Source organism: Gobio gobio (assembly GCF_949357685.1).
Source record: "Gobio gobio genome assembly, chromosome: 13".
In the NCBI taxonomy this organism is placed as follows: Eukaryota; Metazoa; Chordata; class Actinopteri; order Cypriniformes; family Gobionidae; genus Gobio; species Gobio gobio.
In genome coordinates, this window is record NC_137106.1 from 38997297 (window position 1) to 39020423 (window position 23127).

Genomic DNA, 23127 nt, shown 5'->3' on the forward strand with positions numbered 1-23127 from the left:
TTTGAGCTTTTTGGTAATTCTGATAAAAAATTGCACATTTATAAAGCTTTAACAGAACAATGATTTTGCAAAATAAATCTAATGATGAATATACAGGTGAAAATGATACTGACTAGGAATATGCTATAGTCAAATTAGACAACATTTAGAAAATATAAAAAGTTTCAATTAACTTGCGGAACAGTTGTGTGGGGTTAAACCCTTTCCTCTCAATTTATTAATCACCTAAATGTAATATTGATTTCCCATGTACTTAAGAGCTACTTCGTCATACCACATTTACCCACAAAGTACAATTAGATTTAATGATTTGGAGATTCTATTAGGACTGGACTCCAATTCAGCCATCTTTTAGACAAAAAGATTCTATGCGGTTCTATATAGAACCCTAGAGTTCTTGACTCCATTTTAAAGAACCCCTTATGCCAAAGTGCCTTAAATTATTGCATAATACTTTCATGTTTAATGGGTTGTTTATGGGCTATTTAATTTGCGCTATTCAATTCCTAAAATGTAATTAACATAAAAAATGTATTAAAACTAAATCCATAAAATGGTCCCATGTTTGGATCTATATATGAAGCGCCTGACAGTTCTATAGGCCTATACAATCTTTTCTACAATCTTTTCTACAATCTTTTTATACAATCCTATACAAGAGTTTCCAGTTCAGATTTATTTAATACAACTGTTGCGTGTACTCTCCAGTAGTTAAATATGCCTGTATTCATAATAATCACTAAAGAACCCAAGACATTTTCTAGGTCACTTCATCAAATAAAGTGACTTTGATCATGTGACTCTTTGTACAGACAGTCAGATGTTATTGCTTCCAGTGAAGCTCAAGATGAATCATTCTCATTCTGTAAAAGGAGACTAATAAAATATGACACTCTGAAATCCATGCAATGCTTATTTAATATAATTTACAAGGAAAAAAGATTTAATTCTGATTGTTTAAGACTGTATCGTGCAGTCTTGTAGTGTGCATACTGTGTGTTCTCCCCAAATATCTCTCTCTCTCTCTCTCTCTCTCTCTCTCTCTCTCTCTCTCTCTCTCTCTCTCTCTCTCTCTCTCTCTCTCTCTCTTTCTCTCTGCCACTCACTCAGACTCTGGTTCTCTCGCTCACCATCATCTCATCCACACAGGGAGTTTTTGCTGACAAGGAAACAAGCTTTTGCACCGTAGCTCAACTTTCAATTTTCATGGTTCTGAATCACCCCTCTCTTCATTGTTCAGTATCCCTTTGAAGATGAAAATACAAGCCTGAAGACAGGACATCTCTTGGGTCGGATCTTTGTGCTGGCTTTATTTGCTGCTTTAGAGAGCCGTTTCTCTACTTCACACTTGCAAATGACCTCTTAAGTTGTTGGACATGCTGTAGGAGTATTTGGATGCACTTTCAAAGCCTAGATGATGTGCTTATTGTGCAAAGATTAGGAGCGGCGTTCCTTTAGGATGAGACTCTTACACAAGCCCAGCAGTCTGAAGATAATGGCTATGGTGAGATCTTCACTGCAGAAAGTGATGTTTTTTCTACAGCACATCCAAAGAATGGCTGTCACATCACCACGTTATCAGAAAATGTGCAAGGTAAAAGAGCGTTTTGTAAAATTACTTTGTTTAGATTATGGAGTTGCATTTAATTCAGATCTATTTGTGATGTGTATTTGTGTTCACAGATTGTCAGTAATGTTTTGGGTGGTTCGGTAGCACCACAAGAAAAGAAAAGTGCAATAAACTGTTTTTAACATTACATGACATTGCAAAAAGAGGCATCTAGGTTGAAACAAGTCCTTATTAAGAATATTGCTCAGAAAGCCACAGTTGTTTATTCTCTGGTGCTGGTACAATTCCAAAGCACAGTATTTAACATGAATTATACAGAAATTTGCATAACAACCTCATTAAAGGTGTTCTTATGCACAGGTCATTACCAGGAATGGGGTTTGAACCCACAAGAACATTTGTCCATTGGATCTTAAGGCCAACACCTTAACCACTCAGCCATCCTGGTGGCTCTGCAGAGTAAATTACCTCAAATTGAACCTTTTCAAAAGAAACCTTTTCTTTTTTTTATTTTATTTTTTTATTTTTTTATGCATCGCATTAAACAAGGTAGTTCGATTCCTATCAATGTATTAAATAAGGGTAAGTTTACACTCCAACAATGTATTAAAACGGAAACGTTTTTCCTTTGCATTTTTCGCGGATCACTCAAAAAAGGCCCTTCATAGATATGACACATTTAAATTCTGTTCACTTTACTTAAACATATCTAATTTTGTCACAACTTAATTTAATTGTGTTATATCAACCTAATATATTTAAAACTGAAGATTACTTAATTAAGTTGTGTTAAAACTACATTAAATATTTCTGTTGCCATAACTAACTGGGCAGTGGATCTGTAGTTCCCAGCATGCTCTCCATTAGGAGAGTACATTTAGGGATTAAAGTGTTACTTTATGTGTTTTTCTGTAGAGGGAAAGATGTTGTTAGTTACTGTTAGTGTTTAATGTTCAGTTATGTTGGACATTTAGAGATGTTTTTGTAATGTTTTTTAGTTTTGTGGTTACCGTTGCTGAAGACTGTGCTTAGGCTGTGCACTCAGTGATCTATGCTAATGTCAGGAGTGACACCCCTTTTCTTAAGTGTATGATGTTGAATAAAACTGCTTATAATTGATTTTCCAATTAAACGTTTTAATTTAAAGTTTGATATATATAAAAAAAGTCATGTTATATATAATTTAAACTGTATTTGATAAAATTGAGTTGGACCAACTCATTGCATTGCATGAATTAGTTTTTTATGAGTTGGAGCTACACATATTTATTGGATAGAAAATACTCACCGCATTCGGAATGGTCTTGCGGCTTTCAGAACAGAAAAGATAGCTCTTCGTCATCTCCATTCGTGTTCATATGTAAATTTCGTCCATAAGATCGAAAGATCTGAAAAAGCCCATACACTACCCTCCCCTCGAGGAAATCAGGACAGAAGTGGTTGAAAGTGGAAAAAAGAGATAGATTAAAACACCTGGTGAAAATGGGGATGTGCCTGCCTCGTTTATTTTTGAGCGATTGACCCAAACGCATCTTAATACCAGGTGTAAACAGGGTCTTTGTTTCTAATGACCCACAGAGCAGCTTTTTTATTTATTAAATGCATCACATTAAACTAGGTAGTAGGACGTCTTTCATCTTTGATTGTAGTTTTGATTGTATTTGAGGTCACAAGTTTTACATTTGTATCTTGTTCTGAAAAAAGAATTTAGCAGCACATTCATGTAGTTTAAAAAAAATAGTTTCTCTTGGTTGCGTATCTACCAAAGTGAACATTTATATATTTTATTATGTTTAAAGTTTAGGTTATGGAGCTCTACCAGGAGTGGGGTTTGAATTGGATCTTGAGTCCAACACCTTAACCACTCAGCCATCCTGGTCACCAATTAAGCATTAATATCGTTGTTTCTCAACATGATGTTGCATCATGCAAGGACGCTGTTGGCATTGTATCTGTGAGATGCCAGAAACATTAATTCATTGACATTTATGAACTTCTTGATGTCTTAAAACAATGTGCCAATCTCTGATCTTCCAGACTAAAAGCAACACACTTTTGCTGCTTATCTGAAAGATGTTCTAAGCCAAGTTTCGATTCTCTTTTCAGAGATATGGTATGGGACATAAAATGTTTTAAAGGGTTAGTTCACCCAAAAATGAAAATTCTGTCATTAATTACTCACCCTTATGTCGTTTGACACCCGTAAGACCTCCGTTCTTATTCGGAACACAAATGAAGATATTTTTGTTGAAAGCTGATGGCTGAGAAAGGCTTCAGATAGGCCTCCATTGGCATTCAGTACATTAATACTCCCAAGACCCAGAAAAGGCACTTAAAACGTCGTTACAAAGTCCATCTCACCACAGTGACTCTACAATCATTTTACGATGCGACGACAATAGTTTTTGTGCGCAAAAAAAAATCTAAATAACACCTTTAACCAACTTGTTATTGCCTTCCGTGTGTGCCTCAACGACGCATGCACAAGAATATTACGCAGATCCGGCGTTCGGACAGATGACCCAGAAGCAGAGGAAGACGCGCGTATCTAAGCTGTTGGATTCTACATTGATCGTGCTTTAGGTCTCGGCGTAGTTCTCAAAATGGGACTAAAGTGTGCATTTCATGGATTCCCGAACCCCGGCGCTACGTCATATTCTCGCGCATGCGTCGTGGAGGCACACACGGAAGGCAATAACAAGTTGGATAAAGGTGTTATTTTGATTTTTTTTTGCGCACAAAAACTATTGTCGTCGCATCGTAAAATGATTGTAGAGTCACTGTGGTGAGATGGACTTTGTAACGATGTTTTAAATGCCTTTTATGGGTCTTGGGAGTATTAATGTACTGAATGCCAATGGAGGCCTATCTGAAGCCTTTCTCAGCCATCAGCTTTCAACAAAAATATCTTAATTTGTGTTCCGAATATGAACGGAGGACTTACGGGTGTCGAATGACATGAGGGTGAGTAATTAATGACAGAATTTTCATTTTTGGGTGAACTAACCCTTTAAGCATGTTCTTTTTTGAGATTATTATATTTGTACTTTATACAGCTACTGCTTGTGTTAAATCTAAAAGCATAGATATGAAGCACAGGCAATGCAGTTTGCATTGAAACACTAAACATTAAAAGATAAAAAGGAGGAACATTGTGCAAAGAGTCATCAATTACACAGAAATTGGTGCATTATTGACATTCTTGACATGTTTGGCTCCCCAGAAGCACTTTGAAGAACCACTCGCCCATCCTGGTCACTTTTGCTCCTGTCTGAGTTTGCTCTCTATGCTTCACAGAGAGATTTTGCATTATGCACAAACTGCAGCTGGCACCATATCTATGAGACGGCAAGAACATTAATCCATTGACATTTATAACTTCTTCCTTATGTCTTCCTCACCAAGTGTGCCAATCTGTGATTTCTCAGACTAAAAGCAAGCAAACCTTTACTGCTCTAATTCTTTTGAAATACTTAGGGCCATATTAGATTTATTAGGCTGAAAAAGTCACTTTCAAAACTTGTACAAACCATTTGAGACTTGCTTGCCTGACACGCGCGAAGGAACGTCATTGGTTCTCGAACACCAATTAAGCAAACGAGCTTGAGCTTCCGTTTACCATATCTTATGTGTGTGTTGATGTCTATTTGTGTGTGAATAAAACCTTAAATTAAATCTGTTTATCATATAAAGCAATCGTGTCTTTTCAGAAAAATACTAAACCTCTCTATTCATAGGGATTCGTTTTTACGATCTCTTTACAAACTTTTTAATGCAACAAAGTAGTAGTTGTGTAGCTGTCAATGGAGGGACAGACATTTCAGATTTCATTAAAAGATCTTAATTTGTGTTTCAAAGATTAACAGGAGTTTAAAGTGCTTGAAACTAAATGAGAGTGAGTAGTTAATGACAGAATTTTCATTTTTGGGTGAACTAACACTTTAATGCGTGTATCCGCTAAATCTGAAAGTTAATTAGATAATTAGAAATTATATCAAACTGTATGAGTTAGCTTAGTCAACATTTCAATTAAATTGCAATTAATGTGTGTAGTACAAAATAAAACATTTAAAAAATCGACTAATTTAACTTGGCCGTTTGTTAAAAATTTGAGGCTAAAATAAAAAAAAATTGGGTTTACAGTAGCCTGGATGCCAGCCGAACTTAGCCCCGCCCACAACATTTGAGGTCGGGAAGTTGGAAGTCTGGACTTGATCTGTTGTGGATCAACTATGCTCGAATCAGAGCTGTTCGGACCAATCAAATTGTCAGGGCGGGCTCTATATGATGATGGATGATCAACAGTAACATAATCATTCACGTCACCAAAGAGCGCTTGGGTTGAATTCATTCTAATCCTAAATGGAGAACTTGTTCGTATATGCATTCACCTTTACTATTTCTCTCAAAAATGACGATCGTGTTGGTAAGTACTCCGTGTATCCTTAAATTCTTTTTTTACATCTTCTTCTTCTACTTCTTCCAGCGTGCGTGCAGTTGAGTTCTATTGACATCTATGCGTCGCTCCGTTGCTCTGATTGGTTGTAGGTCTATCCAATTGCATAGGCATTTTCTTTCCTGGTTCGGTTGAAACACCCTTCATAATCACAGCCCAATGAAACAGTATCAGACTCATATTCTGACTAGAATTGAGTATGGCGACTCTAGGCTAGGTGTATCTATCCACTTACAGGTTAACAGGAAATTGCAGTGTATTTTTTTCTATCAGCAACCCACACTTCTGAATATTTTTTTAAAACGTGTGTAAATTTTCATTACAACCTCATTATAATGCATGCAATGAGCACACAAGCTTGTGATCATTTTTTAAAACATCTTTGGCAGTAATAATGATGGCAAATTTAATTTAGTTTCATCTTTCCCAGCTCTACATATTAGCAGAATAGATAATGGCATAATGGGTTCCAGCACAATAAGCAAAGACTGTCTGTTATGTCTCTGCTTGATGTCTTTCTATGGTTGTATATCCTCACTGCAGCCCTAAACGAGAGAGCTACATTTCCTCTGAAACCAACCAGTCATTATATGTCTGTGGAGGCTTTAAAGCAACTGCCACCATAAATGAAAGTTTTATAGGTAGGAATTACAGCAGACGGCTGAAGGCAGGTGAGATGTCTGCTTTTTGAGGTTATTTTTCATGTAGGTAAGTGTCCTGTCAACCACAGATGTTTTGAATAACCCAATTGCTTGTCACTTATTTTCCAGATTTTGTCTTCCTGCATTAGTCTCATTAAATGGCTAATGAAGCAGTGCTATTTCTGCTTCACTTTAATTCTATTTATAGGGGACAGAACAAGGGGAAGATCACTTAATCAGTGTCCATTGAGATTTGTTTGAATTGGTGCAATTTTAGCTTCTGCATGCTGTTATGTCTCCTCAGGACATTCAGACAGATGTTGACACCCAGACGGATCTTTCTAAAAGGGCTTTGAGAGGTCAGATCCCAAATACCAAGGCACAAGAGCTTGATAAGTTCAGAGATGTGGAGCACATTCATATAGCCTCCAGAAGGTCTGTGCAATTTATCCAGCAATACAAATAAACAGCTATCTCGAAAACAGGTCATAACGTCCTGAACTTTCCTTCAAATTGTCATGTGCTTACAGAGAGTGTTTGGAGGCCGGTGTGGAGAAATGGACCGGACTTATAGCTATCCTCGAAGAGCTTTGGTTCTGGGTAAAGCTGAAAGATGAGGAGCTGACACGGCAAAGGCCGGTGGGAGAGGACGTACATACTTTACTGCAGCAGCAAGGCTACTGTACGGTCAGTCACGCTGTGCCGTCCACAGGTTAAACCAAATAAAACAGACGCTTGAAGGCATTTCTGATTGTAAGGACCATAAAATCTCAGTAGGAGGAGAATTACTCACTCGCAGTCCATTATGAGTAATGTTGTATTATTTTTTAATACATAATGTTTTATAATTTACATCTTTGTTCCAGCACCTCCTACCCGCATGCACTGATTACATTGCCTTTTTAAACAGGCGTCTTGCAGTCCTTAGATATTATAAATGTCACTAGTTTAATAGAAAGATACAATACAAAATAATTAAACCCTTTGATTACTTTTTTCCTGAAGCAGAAGCTGTGAAATTATTTGTTATTGCACTGCTGAATTATTGATGTCCTTGATGCACATCGCTATTTTATCATTGCAGTTAAGTGCATTTACTACTTTGAAACATTGCATTATTTACATCCGTTGCAATAAGGCTGTCTTCACAAACCAAACTCAAATAATTATAGCTGTAAACAACATTATGAACAACTTTCTCTGCCAGTGTGCACCTCATTTCCCACACATATTAAAGGGTTAGTTCACCCAAAAATGAAAATTCAGTCATTAATTACTTACCCTCATGTCGTTCGACACCCGTAAGACCTCCGTTCATCTTCGGAACACAAATTAAGATATTTTAGTTGAAATCTGATGGCTCTGAAAGGCCTCCATTGGCACAATGCACGGTTCACTCTCAAGACCCTTAAAAGGCACTAAAGACGTCGTTACAAAGTCCATCTCACTACAGTGGTTCTAAAATAACTTTATGAATCGGTGAGAATAGTTTTTGTGCACAAAAAAACCCTAAATAACGACTTATATAGTGATGACGATTTCAAAACACGGCCTCATGAAGCTTCGAAGCGTTATGAATCAGTGAGTCGAAACGCGTGTCAAACCGCCAAACTGCTGAAATTTGGCGATCCAAACTGCTGATTCGGCTCAGTGATTCATAACGCTTCGAAGCTTCATGAGGCCGTGTTTTGAAATCGTCATCACTATATAAGTCGTTATTTAGGGGTTTTTTTGCGCACAAAAACTATTCTCGCCGATTCATAAAGTTATTGTAAAACCACTGTAGTGAGATGGACTTTGTAACGACGTCTTTAGTACCTTTTAAGGGTCTTGAGAGTGAACTGTGCATTGTGCCAATGGAGGCCTTTCAGAGCCATCGGATTTCAACTAAAATATCTTCATTTGTGTTCTGAAGATGAACGGAGGTCTTACGGGCGTCGAACGACATGAGGGTAAGTAATTAATGACAGAATTTTCATTTTTGGGTGAACTAAGCCTTTAATTTTGATCAAATTTTTATAGTCGGTGGCTCATTATTAAATGTGATTTGGTGATACTACGTATCGCGCTTTATCTGTAAAAACCATGCAGAATTAATCAAAAGTTTTCCTTCTGATATCGACCACAACACATCTTCCCTCTGGTTCAATGATTTTGTTCCTCAATTTGTCACTTTCAGTTCAGCTAATGTTTGGGTTTATGCATTGTTTTCTGATTGCTTTTCAAGTAATTATATCTCCAATTTCACCGCCTCTGATGTGTCTGGAATGAGATGTAATGAATGTCTGCATTTAGTTTAAATGTCACACCTCTGCATCTTTAATGTGCTGTTCGACACAGGCCTTGCGCAGAGAGTTAATTGGACAGAGGCAAGATGTAGACAGCACTCTGAATCAGGTGTCTCTCGCTATCCAACCTACAACAGTGGAGGTCCAGAGCAGTACAGAGATGGCTGCAGGTGAGAGACTGTTTTGCATCCTCCCAGAGGAATTTGTTATTCTTTAGAGCTTTTTAATTTATAGCACAGAAGTTCTCAGTTATGTTTCAAATCAACTTACACATTATTGTGAATAGAAGAGCTCAGATAATTTGATCTTGGGAAAATTTGATAAGAAATGCTATATGGTATAGTTCATATTTAAATCTTTTGATTGCAGGATTTGGTGCTGCAGGCTCAGCATATAGTTAGAGATCCACTGTTGAGATCCTCTCTGAAACTTTTCTCATTCACTCATTCATTCTTATGCTGAACATAAGACAAATATGCTGAATATGCTGAACATTTCTTATTATTATCATCAATGTATCACCCTAACAGTTAAACACACTTTATTGCAGTGATAGATCTCCCCTAGTAGTCTTGTCTTGTCCTCAATGGTCTGTTTCTATTAAAGATGCCACCAAGTGTCAAATTTTATGTGTATTGTCTTTCTGATGTAAATGGTTGTCGCCTGGATTCAAACACTAATTTTTTATTACACTTTTCATTTCTGGAGGTCATAGTTTTAGTCTATAGCGTCATTGGTGCATGATTTATGTGTCTCTGTAATGGCTCAGTGGAGACAATAAACCTTATAGGACGCAAAGTGAAAAGTGAGAGACTGCTGAAGGGTACGGATGTAAATCTGATCACAGAGGAAAGATTAGATTCCTCAGTAATGACACACAGTGTCTGGTCCACAGTAAAATGGTTAAGACTTAACTTTGTCTCTATGTCTTATGAAATACTAAAATATTCAGTCCTGGAAAACCCCATATGCCTTGGTATGGTTAACAAATAAATATGAACAGATACTCCTTTTGAAGTACTTGGGTACATTGAAGCTTTAGGGGGTGATAGCTTTAATAATTTAACTTGTAAATTATACACTGTAATGTATAATATAATCAGAACTATAGTTTTCTAACATCAATAAACAATTCCAAATATGATGATATAATTTTGAACATTTATATAGCGAACCCATACGGAAATGTAATATTTGTACATATATGAAATATCAATATACAAAAGGAGTTTTTACCCAAAGACACAATGCTTGTTCCCGTTATCTCAGAGAACCAAGGATGTGAGGAACCGAAACGTTTACAAACACATTTGAACAAACTGATTTCCTGGAAAGAATCGAACTTTCCAAAGCAGAGAGAGGACAGATTAGGACAAACCAATTCACTACACTGAATCTGACTTTTCAGAGCTATATGAGAGGACCGGTTAGGACAATCCGACTCATTAGAATGAATTGGACTTTCCAAACCTTTAAGAGAGAGCAGTGTTTGTTTCCATCAGATGGCAGTTACATGCAATACAAATGTGACAGCAATGGGTTTGCACAACAGCACTACACTGCAAAAAACGCTTTTCTTATTTAGCATTTTTGTCTTGTTTCTTGTCTAAATATCTAAAAATTCTTATATCAAGGTGCATTTACTAGATAAGTAAAATGGCATAAGATATTTTTGCTTGTTTTCTGAGTTTTTGCTTGAAACAAGTACAATTATCTGTCCATGGGGTAAGAAAAATAATCTTGTTTCAACATTAAAGAAACAAGATTTCAAACAGAAACAAGCTTATTTTTCTTACCCCATGGACAGATAATTGTGCTCTGAGCCCCTCAAACGGGCTCTGTTCCTGCTGACCTTAAAGTCGCTACAGTTACTCCTCTGCTCAAGAAGCCTTCTCTGGACCCCACTGTCCTAAAACTTTTTCGCCCCATTTCTGTTTTGCCTTTTATTTCAAAAGTTTTAGAGAAAATTGTGCTGAATCAACGTCAACACTTTATGAATAGCAATTCTATTTATGAGGTTTTTCAGTCTGGCTTTAAGTCTGCGCATAGCACTGAGTCCGCCCTTCTGAGAGTTGTAAATGACATCTACATCTCCACTGACTCTGGGGACTCTGTGGTTCTTATTCTTTTAGATTTATCAGCTGCTTTTGATACCATAGACCAGTCATTCCCAAACTGTGGTCCGCGGACCACAAGTGGTCCGTGAGGGTACTGCAGGTGGTCCGTGGAAAGGCAAAATAAAATAAAATAATATTTTTTTACCTTCATTTTGCCAGGAAATTCCCATAAAAAAATTAAAAAGTAAAAATATGTAGGCCTATATTGATATAACATTTGTATTAAATTGTCAAGTTATTGTGCGATTACTAAAATAGGCTAGTGGCGCTCAGCCGTGACGTTCAAGTTCAGTGCCGTTATGGATCGGTGGATAGCAACAGGTTCTCTGAAGAGACAAGAGACAGAGGCAGAAGTTACAAAAAATTAAGAGATTGACAGTGAGTCGGATGCATCTATGAGCCAGAATAAATACATTAAATATGTGGCAGCCGTTGTGTGCAGTAAACATTCTTTTAACAAGCCAGTTGTACTGATGTGATGACTAGTTTTAGTGCTAGTAAGCCTATTTAGAGGTGCGGATTAATTCAGGACTGTGTGTAGACATATTTTATTATGTGTGTTATGAGGTGGTCCGCAAATTTTTTTGATTACAAATAGTGGTCCACACACACAAAAAGTTTGAAAACCCCTGCCATAGACCACTCCTTACTATCTAGACTAGAGTCTTGGGTAGGTCTAAAAGCAAACGCTCTGAAATGGTTTCATTCATACCTATCTGACAGAACATTTTTAGTGAAATTGGGTAACTTTTCATCTTCCGCCGCTCCTCTGACCTGTGGCCTTCCTCAAGGCTCTATTTTAGCTCCCTCTCTATTCTCTTTGTACATGCTGCCTTTGGGCTCTATTCTAAGGAAGCATGGTGTGTCCTTTCATTTCTATGCAGATGACACTCAAATCTATCTTCCAGTAAAGAAAAACAACTCCACTGCGATCACCTCTCTTCTCCAATGTTTAGAGGAGGTTAAATTATGGCTAGCCCAGAACTTCCTCTTCTTAAACGAGGACAAGACCGAGGTGATTGTATTCAGTCCAAATGAAAACTCTCAGTGTATAAGCCCTGAGCTAGAAAGTTTATCCGCTTTTAGATCGACACGGGTGACGAACCTAGGTATTATTTTTGACCAGCTTTTAAAATTTGACAGACATATCTCCTCTGTTGTTGGATCCAGTTTTTATCAGCTTCGTCTACTGTCAAAAATTAAAAACTTTCTCTCCCCAAAAACTCTCCAAATGGATGTTCATGCGTTTGTTACATCGCGTTTAGATTACTGTAATTCCCTATATTGCGGTATATCTAAATCTCAAATTGCGCGACTTCAGCTTGTCCAAAATGCTGCTGCCAGACTGCGGTCAAAGTGTCGTAAACATGATCACATCACTCCGATTCTTAGATCCCTTCACTGGTTGCCGATTTGTCAGAGAATAGACTTCAAAATTCTCCTCTTCGTGTATAAATCCCTACATAACAAAGCTCCTGTCTATTTATCTGAACTCCTTCACTCCTATACTCCACCCAGAAGCCTCCGTTCTTGTGATCAGGCTTTGTTGGTCGTTCCACGCGCTAGACTAAAACGTAGAGGTGAGCGTGCATTTGCGGTGGCAGGGCCACGACTTTGGAATACCCTGCCTTTAGAGATTAGGCTGGCCCCTTCCTTGTCTATTTTCAAGTCCCTGCTAAAAACTCGCCAACGTTTAACGCCTCGTGACTAAACAAAGGGCGCCAATGTGAGTGTGCACACCGACGCGCAAAACGGCAGGCGTTTTTAAAAAACCGCCTCGGGTTTGTTTTTTTATTTTGACGCGGCACGTTAAAAACTGGCCGACCAATGAGATCCGCGCTTTTGTTCACGTGCCTGGAGCTGCTGAAGTGACAGTAAAACACGACTTGGTGGCGCTCAAGCACAAAACGGTCTTGCCGAGCACACATTGATACAACGAAGAAGTAGTAAGTAGACAAAGAAGAAGATGAGCTGCTAATGCTGTTTGCCAGTTAGGAAAAAGTGTGTGAATGGTTTTGGCCATAGACATAATATATCTATGGTTTTGGCAAGCACGTAAAAATTGTCTCTCTTCTTCTTCTGTGTGACAAGCGAGTGTCAGAAGCGTAAAGTGCCGCAGCACCACCTTGTGTACCGGGAGCGCTATCTACTGAATGTGCACGTTCACTCGGCGCATCGCCAGTGAAAATCGCTTGGGTGTGAACACTCGAGACGCGCCGAAAAACGTCACGAAAAATGCTGGCGATAAGCGCGTGCGATATTCGTCCCGGTATGTACAGGCCTTAAGGAAGTTAAAGGGTTAGTTCCCACAAAAATGAAAATTCTCTCATTAATTACTAACCCTCATGTCGTTCCAAACCCATAAGACCTTTGTGGTGCTCACATGAACAGCCATTGGTAAGCCGGCGTTCTGACATAGAATCCGGAAGCGTTGCACTGTATTTACTACGTCAACAGCACAGTAAACCGACACAGACAAGAAGAAATTGTTGAATAAAGTTGTTATTTTTGTTATAAAATTTGTCATATAATATAAAGTTGAACCACTGTAGTTACATGGACTATTTGAATGATGTTTTTACTGGCTTTCTGGACGTTGAAAGTGGTAATTGAATAGCTGTCTATGGAGGGGTCAGAGAGCTCTGAGATGTCATCAAAAATATCTTCATTTGTGTTCAGATGATGAACAAAGGTTTTATGGGTTTGGAACGACATGAGGGTAAGTAATTCATGAAAGAACCCTTTGAGGAGGCCACATATTCCTATAGCTCAGTTTTAATGCCAGTGTCATCACATGCAGAAAGTCTTTACCCATAGATAGGAAAACTTTGTTACTGTTACTGTCGGAAAAATAATCAATCGAAATGATGACGAAGAACATCTCGATCGAGGTCATTCGACTGAAAGCTGATTTTAACTTCCAGCAGAGACAGCACAGGAAGAGAAGATTCGTCAGCTGGCTCAAGCGGTTCAGGATCAGGCCTGTGAGGTTCAGCAGCACTGGGAGCGGTTCACTGCTCAGGCCGCCAGCTGGCAGCACCAGGTTGACTGGGCTCTGGGGAAACTTCAGGACCTCCAGGATGCCATGAACCAACTGGAGCTCGGCCTGCTTGAGATGGAGAACGAAAACTGGCACTCCGAGGAACGCAGCATGGTTGACTGTGTGCTGGAGAACAAGGACAATATTGTGAGTTCAAACAGATAAATTATAGTATTCATGTACAATAAGGCCCCATTAGTAAACATTAGCAAATGCAATAAACAAAATTAACTAACAATTAAGAAATTAATTTGTTACAGTATTTATTAATCTTTGTTAACGTTAATATTAAAATGATATTCATGTCAGATCATATCCATTGAATAGCATTAACAGATACAACCACTGATTTTAATAATGAATTAGAAAATGTTGCCATTAACATTCATTAAAGATTAATAAATGCTTCAGAATTATTTTTTAATTTTTAGCTCATGTTAACTAGTTAGTTCTAAAATAGGTAGCCTATACCTTTTCTATTCTAGGTTTCAGAATTGATTCAAAATGTTTTAATACCTGATTTCTATTTAAGTCTACAATTCTAGATGAAGTTTGTTTTAAAAACAGGCAAAACAGTGGTAATTTATGTTATTGACCAACCTGATGGTTATTCACCATAAAAGTATCATATACCACTGCTACAATGGTATAAATTGTATTATTTTTTATGATATGATTTAATATGCAAAGTGTCTTTTATGTAGGATTGGGTAAAGGTTATGTGTCTATTTGGGAGCAGGGGTGTAGCCATAATTTCAGAAGTGAGGGGGACAGAATTTCAATTGTTATACCAGTTTTTTCTGACCTTTGTCTAATTGACGGTTTTATTTTTAATCATATACCTTTTTCTTAATTGGCTTAATATGCTATGTTTGACCCCAAATGACGTTTGCTGAAATCTAAATGGCATGAGACTTGACACACTACCAGTCAAAAGTTTGTCAACATTAAAGTTTTTCAGTGTTTTTGAAATTAGTCTCTTAATCTCACAAAGGCTGCATTTATTTGATAAAAAATACAGCAATAACTGTATTATTGTGAACTTTTTTTTACAATTTAAAATAACTTTTTTCTATTTGAATATATTTTAAAAATGCAATTTATTCCTGCGATCAAAGATGAATTTTCAGCATCATTACTCCAGTCTTCAGTCTCACATGATCATTCAGAATTGTGCAACACAATTCGGATACCACATGCCAACTTAAAGTGCTCGATGTTTTGTAGTGAAGATGTTTTTTTTTTGTACCGCTTTGAACTCATCGCGACCTCATGTATGAAAATGATGGATACAGCACGTGTGCGAGCATGGGAGCATGGGTCACAGTGAGCAGTGAGTGACTGATTACCATGGAAACTTGAAATTCACGTAGAAATATAAGCTATTAAGCTAAGAAATATAGCTTATATGGATAGCCTGTCTCTTATACACACATACATGAAAACCGCAACTTGTCGTGAGCACACTTGCCCAATGAAAAAGTGCGGGGGACGATTTTACATTTTATAAAAAGTGGCGGGGACATGTCCCCTGCGTAATCTAGGCCCATATTTGGGAGTATTAAACATTATTATCTGTGTTTACTGAGAGAAGAGGGAAAATTTACTGTTGTACTACAGATGTCAGCACGTTCCCTCTCTGGACTTCAGTTTATCCCAGTTTGACCTCCATAGCTTCAGAACTCTATTATTAACTATGTCACAAGTAGCTCATCCCTCATGTCTCATACCTCATGTGATGACCAAATATGAAATATTTGATCGAAGTTTAGCCTTGAATGGAATAAGGCAGAAATCTGGCACAGATTTGACAGTACAAGGACATTTCAATAAATAAGGTAACAAGACCTCTCATGTGAGTAGGGTATGCATCTGTTTGATTTAACTATCTTGCCAGGTAAGATTAGATTGAGTTTTGCATATGCGCAAGGCCATCAGACCATGCCACCTATTGGTCATACAATGTCAAATATCATGGTCAAGATGGACTTATTGGTCAAACGATGAGATGTGCAGTAATGAACATGACCCCATCTGAAATACACCAATCAGGCATAACATTATGACAAATGGCCAAGTCAACACTTCAAACTCATTGTTGTGCTCCTCAAACCATTCCTGAACCATTTTTGATTTGTGGCAGGGTGCATTATCCTGCTGAAAGAGTCCACAGCCACCAGGGAATACCGTTCCCATTAAAGGGTGTACATGACACAAGAGACTAGGGAAGAGACTGCAGTAATGCTTAGGTATGTGGTACGTGTCAAAGTAACATCCACAAGGATGACTGGACCCAAGGTTTCCCAGCAGAACATTGCCCAAAACATCACACTACCTCCACCGGCTTGCCTTCTTCCCATCATGCATCCTGGTGTCATGTGTTCCCCAGGTAAGCAACGCACACGCACTGGGTCATCCAAGTGATGTAAAACAAAATGTGATTCATCCAGAGGCGCGGGAAGATGTTTTAGGTTGGGGGTGCTGTTTTTTATTCACCATATTTGAATAAGAACTCATGAACAGCACACCAGTAAAACAACGTGCGCTCAAATCCCGCTCCGACATTACATTTCTCTGTACTGTAGCCTACTATACTTCTTGTAGCCATTAAAACACGTATTTCGTTTCATATGTTTAAATATTATAATGTCATTTTTTAAATTTCATTTACATTGATTATGAAAAGTGAACAGGACACATGGGGGGGGGGTCAAGGTCATCATTTGTTTTGTAAACGTTCATATTTATAATTAAACTGCACTTGGATTCTCACTTCAACTTGCCTCCAGTAGATCACTTTTTTACAGAAAGTTAGACCACACCATGAACCCAGCAGTTTTTCATCTCATGCAACTCCGTCAAGGGGCTCAATGCATTGAGGAATATGTGGAGGAATTCTGTGGACTTTGTCACCAGGTTGATTTTGATGACACTGCACTCAAGAACATTTTTCATTTTGGTTTAAATGAGCCTATTAGCTCAAGGCTTCCTGGAGGGAAAATCCACTGGTCATTGGACCAATACATCGATCATGCCCTTTGTTGTGCAGCTCATCATATACTGTGGGTTTTGCGGATGAGCAGTCCCGTATTCCCATAGAACCCACCATGCCAGAAATTCTCCACACCCCTATCTTTATGTCTGGATTGGTTCATGTCTTGCCTGCTGGGCCTGAGTCTCATCCCACAGTACCCGCCACACCAGAAATGGCCAGAGTCTCTTACTGCCACTCCATTGTCTCGTCCCAAGATGGCCGCCGCTCCAGAGTCACAAGCCAAGATGACCAACCTGCCACAGCCTGTGCACGTCCAGAATCCAGCGGCGTCTCCTGTGTACGTCCAGAGTCCAGCGGCGTCTCCAGCCCGTGACCAGAGTCCAGCAGCGTCTCCAGCCCCTGCCCAGCGTCCAGAGAGTCCAGAGGGGACTTCAGCCAGTGTCCTGAGTCAAGAGGGGACACCAGCCCGTTCAAGTCATCGTTTGTTTTGTATATGTTCATTATTATAATAAAATACTTCAACTTGCCTCCAGTGGATCACTTTGTTACAACTTGCTGCCTAATATATCACACCCACTAACAAGTGCCGTGATGAAGAGATAATCAGTGTTATTCACTTCATCTGTCAGTGGTCATAATGTTATGCCTGACATAAAGTTACATTGCTAACTTTAAGTTGTATGGATCCATTGTCATTAAAAATGTACTGGTGTTATTTTTGTATCATTGAGATTAATATTTTATGTTTTATATAACTATAATAATCTGAAATGTGGTTATCTCAGTCATTTGCACATTAAAAGTAATTTTAAATATATATATATATATTTTAGACCATGTTTAGAATATTTCTTACTAGCCCACATATTAGTTATAAAGATGCCAATTAGAGCCGGCTGGCATCCTTCACTGACCTGTTAATAAGATGCATTCAAAGCCCATCGTTGACCTTGAAGAATCGATTATTTTTAATCTTGCCTTAGGATCACTCAGACCACACGGAGTCCAGTTTGTTTTTGATTGCTCCTTTATCCCGCGGCTTGACGAGTGTGTGACTGTCATGTTGTTTTGAGGATCCTGTGGGCAGAAATATTGACCTTCCATATCGACCTGGGCAGCTGGAGAACATAGATAATTAATCTGCTAAGGGCCAATGACGCTCTTGGGCCTTGTTTCACCAACACCCCCCATCCAACCACAGTCAGGCAGCTGCTAGCTAACTCATTTTTGGAGCTCAAACAACAATATTTGTCACCCCAAGTGAGTATCTTGGGATTTGATGTAATAGTTATATTAATATAACTGAAAGAGTAGCACCATTTCTGCTTTTGGGATGGCATCAAACAAGATGAGAAGGACACTCATTATATTTTGGCAGAGATGTGTCTCCACAGGCTCTTGAAGACAGGCATGTTGGATAATGAGCGTCTGGTCATTTCAGAAGTGAAGTACCAGAGACTTCTTTCTTATATCCCCAGAACAATGTCTTTATTTTTCTCCAGACTACCCCCTGCGTAGTCTTCTCTTTGGATGAAAAAAGCCTTTAAAGCTCTGTAATTTCCCTCTGATCTGAGCTACCATTATGTCTCGGTTGGGGATGTCTATTTCCATCAGTGCATTATGGTCTCGCAGCACAGTAAGATGTTAGGCATCATTTTTTTCATCTTGCCATCTGTTGTGGTCAAATTCTTTCAATCTTGATTGCTTGAGAACATTTTTCTTTTTTTAAATCTTATCAGGGGGCTATCGGTAATCAGCACCGGCAGTTGCAATGCTCTCAAGCGGATAAGAGACATTTGTCCCATGACTTCTTGTCTGGTAAGTTGGGCACATTTTTCAGCATTCCCATAATCATGGAAACTTCTGTACAATACCATTCAAAAGTTTTGGGGTCAGTCAGACTTTTAGTTTAGTAAGCATACATTTAATTGACCAAAATCATTTTACATTGTTAATGCAGTTCTTTTGAACTTTCTATTATTCAAAGAATCCTGAAAAAAATGTATCCCGTTTTTCACAAAACTATTACTGTTTTCAACATTGATAATTAATCATAAATGTTTCTTGAGCAGCGAATCAGCATATTAGGATCATGTGACACCGAAGACTGGAGTGATGATGCTGATCACAGCTTTGATCACAGGAAAAGTTATTTGAAATTTTTATAATATTTCACAATCCTGATCAAAATAAATGCAGTCTTGGTGAGCATAAGAGACTCCTTTCAAAAACATAAACAATCTATCGACCTTGAAACATTTGAATGGTAGTGTACATTCGTTCAGTTATACTCAAATCTGAAGTATTTCATTGGCTAGAAATTGCTCTTTTGGGAGACAATCCCTATATATTGTTGACCCCCCCCCCCCCCCCCCACCCCACCCATCAATCCTTCCTCAAGTCAACTTGAATCAGCTGAACAAGCCATAAAATTGGTCTGAAACCCCAATTTGTCTCAAATACTTTTCCTTTTTTTCCAGTATACAATAAAAAACTTGAAAGTTATTCAAGTGTCATGACTTTATCTTTTGAAACCTTCTATCTCCCCAACCAGTTTCCGTTCAGTTCCCATGGCAGAGAGCTGTTTTTCATAATGGCGTGCCTTATTATATCAAGTGAGTTTTGCTTTGTACATTCTCATCTCCACTATGCCACTTCAAGCACTTCATGTGATTTCCCATGTGTTTAGTTTTGCATCCGAATAAAGCAGTTGCTCAGTCACCCTTGCTAAAATGTATTACATTACCCATAGGTCTCCCAAATACTTAAACCATTAAAAAGTTTGGGTTCTGTAAGATTAAAAAAAAGAAGTCTTTTCTGCTCACCAAGGCTGCATTTATTTAACCAATACTACAGTAAAAACATTCATTTTGTGAAATTTAACTGCATTTTTTTCTATTTGAATATATTTTAAAATTGTATTTATTCTTGTGATGCAAAGCTGAATTTTAAGCATCTTCAGTGTCACATGATCCTTGAGAAATTCTTCTACTATGATGATTTGCTGCTCAAGAAACATTTATTATTATTATTATTAATGTTGAAGACAGTTGTGCTCCTTCATATTTTTGAGGAAACCGTAGCAGTTTTATTTTTTCAGGATTCTCAATGAATAGAAATGTTTTTGAAATATAATAAATGTCATAATATATGTCTTTACTGTTGATCAATTTAATGCATCCTTGCTGAATAAAAGTATTTTAAAAAACTTTTGGTAAAACTTTATAATGAAGCATTAGTTAAGCTTTAGTAAATAGTTAATTCATCATTTATAAAGCAAAATATTAATTAATTGGCAGTTTATAGCTATAAATGCTTTATTCTTGATTAATAAGCATATCTATAATGTGCTTAATAATTGTATTTAATAAATCTCCTTTGTAAAAGCTTTACGAGTTATAATAGTCCTCACTTTAGATGAGCTCACAGAAATAGTTAACTGACAACTACTAAATGTTTTATAACTACCTGAATTAATCATGAATTACAGTGGAAATACATGTTAATAAAGCATTTATTAACACACTGAGTAACTATTAATATATGTCTAAATAATAAGATGTATAAATGTATATTTAAATAGTTAAATAATCCTTTACTTACACTTTCTAAATGATCTGATGAACCACTGACAACTCCTAAATAACTGGTTTGTAAATAATGTAATACTTAATTTAGAAATTATTAATTGATCATTTATAAAGTATGAAAATACAATTATTAAACACATTATAGATATGCTTATAAATCAAGAATAAAGCATTTATAGCTGTATTTATAAACTGCTAGTAATGTCTATTAATGCTTTATAAATTATGAACTAACTATTTGCTTAACTAATGCTTCATAGCGTGTAGTTATTATAAAATGTTACCAAACTTTTGAACGGTTGTGTATACTAATAATTTCACATAGTATTCATTAACAAATTATTGGTTAAGATAATGTGATCTCCATCAAATAAGTGTGAGAAACGTTCCAAATCTTTCTGTTATTTTCATGCTTCCATTTGACAGAATCTAAACCAGGGAATTGATGTTAATGATTATTAATTATGTTTCAGTCATGAGCAGCAGACCACCTCGTGGGATCATCCAAAGATGAGCCAACTATTTCAGTCAATGGGTCCGTCCTTTTACCTGTCAATCAATGTCAAGTGTTCTGTCATTCTCTGTGTAGTTCACTACTTTATATAAGTACAAAATGTTCAGTGTGCAGATTTCTCATACATGGTATTTTGCCCAGCATTATTTGAAAGGTAACACTTTAGAATAATGGTCAGTCATTATAACCAAGTATGCAGGAAGTAATGCAAAACTAATGAGTAGTACAACATTACCACTTCAGCTACTATTAACTAATATAGAAACAAGCTTAACTAATCAGTAAATAATATCAAATTACTGACTAAGATAGTTCTTTATTAGGTAATCAATAATTACTGAACGGGATTGGCATCATCAAGAACTAATAGGTATATCACAAATTATTAAAAAAAAAATTTAATTCATTAATAATCACAACATTAATGTGTCTGAGATGTGAGAAAAATGTAGTGATCTGGACCATTATTTAAGTGAAAGTTGTTTTTCACTTAAAAATCCAAAATGGTCCAGATCACTAGTAGTTCCTGCAAAAGTGACTAGGTAACACTTCAGTAATTAGTGATGCATTTTATGACTTTATTCAGAGTAAAATCATCTCAGATACATGATAATGGTCTTTATAATTTGTCAGTTATTAGTTATTAATTGTTTTTTATTTATTCTGTCGCCTTTGGCTTTTGGCTTGCTCAGTTGGGGACACTAAATATTCAACTATATTACTGATCAGCTCATTTCAATTATCATAAAGTCATAATTAAGAGATAAAATATTGAAAATAAAAATATGATTTTAAATGTGCTCATTATTAGATAAAAAGTCAAAAATAGGATTTTTAAAGTCATAATAGTTAGATAAAAAGATTGAAAATACGACATGCCAAGTCATAATTATAAGATTATTATAATTATATTAATTATAAGATAAAATGTTGAAAATATGATTTTAAAAGTCCTCATTATTAGATAAAAATAAAAAAATATGACATGCTAAGTCATTGTGAGATGAAGAGTTGAAATTAGGACTTAAAAAATTCTGAGATAAAAATGCTAAATTTTGTATTTAAAGTCAAAATTATGACTTAAAAATCTAAATTATGATTAAAAGTCCTAATTATGAGATAAAAAGCTGAAATTAGATTTTTTTTAAAAGTCCTAATTATGAGATAAAAAGCTGAAATTAGATTTCTAAAAAAGTCTAAATTATGACCAAAAAAGTCATTTAAGACATTTTTAAATGCGCTTTTAATTTTTTATTCACACTTATAAAAATAATATTTACATTGTTTTCATTTTGTGCAATATATTTTTTACATGCGTTTTTACATTTTGAAATCATTTTTACAACAGAAATTAATCAAAGTTATTAATGATCTCATTAAGTAATTATTGATTACCTAATAAGGAACTATCTCCTAAATTTGATATTATTTACAGATTAGTTAAGCTGGTTAAGCTTCTATAGTTAATAGTAGTAGCTGAAGTGTTAATGTAGGACTACTCATTAGTTCTGCATTACGTGCACAGTTACTTATTACAGTTTTTTACAATCGCTATGACAATTTTTTTTAAATACTTTTAACAGTTTTCAGCTGTTCATATTGTGAATTGAAAAACAATGATATCTGCTGTATTGTGTTCCATTGTTACTGAGAAACAGCTGATTGAAGTTATGCAGAGAGCATGTGTTAGGGTTTTGGTAGACATAGTGTATTGTGTTAGTGAATTATTGTATTTTGAAAATTAGTGCTGGAGTTTAGTTTACAATGTGTGGTTTTGAGCATTTGTGTGATGTAGGTGTGTTGGTGTGTTAAGGATTTAGGAAATTGTTAAAAGTATTGAAAAAATTGTCACAGCGATCGTAAAAAACTGTAATGACGGACCATTATTCTAAAGTTTTACCGTTTTAAAACAAAAC

General features: G+C 36.6%; 1 protein-coding gene across 1 annotated transcript in view; it reads left to right on the forward strand.

Moving 5' to 3' along the window:
* The first annotated feature begins 1143 nt into the window (after positions 1 to 1143).
* LOC307135731 (utrophin-like) overlaps positions 1144 to 23127 on the forward strand; it is a 46607-nt gene continuing 24623 nt past the window's right edge. Inside the window, exons 1-8 of the mRNA XM_079832354.1 lie at positions 1144 to 1594; positions 6972 to 7102; positions 7198 to 7354; positions 9008 to 9125; positions 13997 to 14259; positions 18847 to 18925; positions 19662 to 19722; positions 21171 to 21232. Coding sequence (XP_079688480.1) covers positions 1460 to 1594; positions 6972 to 7102; positions 7198 to 7354; positions 9008 to 9125; positions 13997 to 14259; positions 18847 to 18925; positions 19662 to 19722; positions 21171 to 21232 — 1006 coding nt within the window. The 5' untranslated portion in view covers positions 1144 to 1459. The remainder of the gene's footprint in view (positions 1595 to 6971; positions 7103 to 7197; positions 7355 to 9007; positions 9126 to 13996; positions 14260 to 18846; positions 18926 to 19661; positions 19723 to 21170; positions 21233 to 23127) is intronic.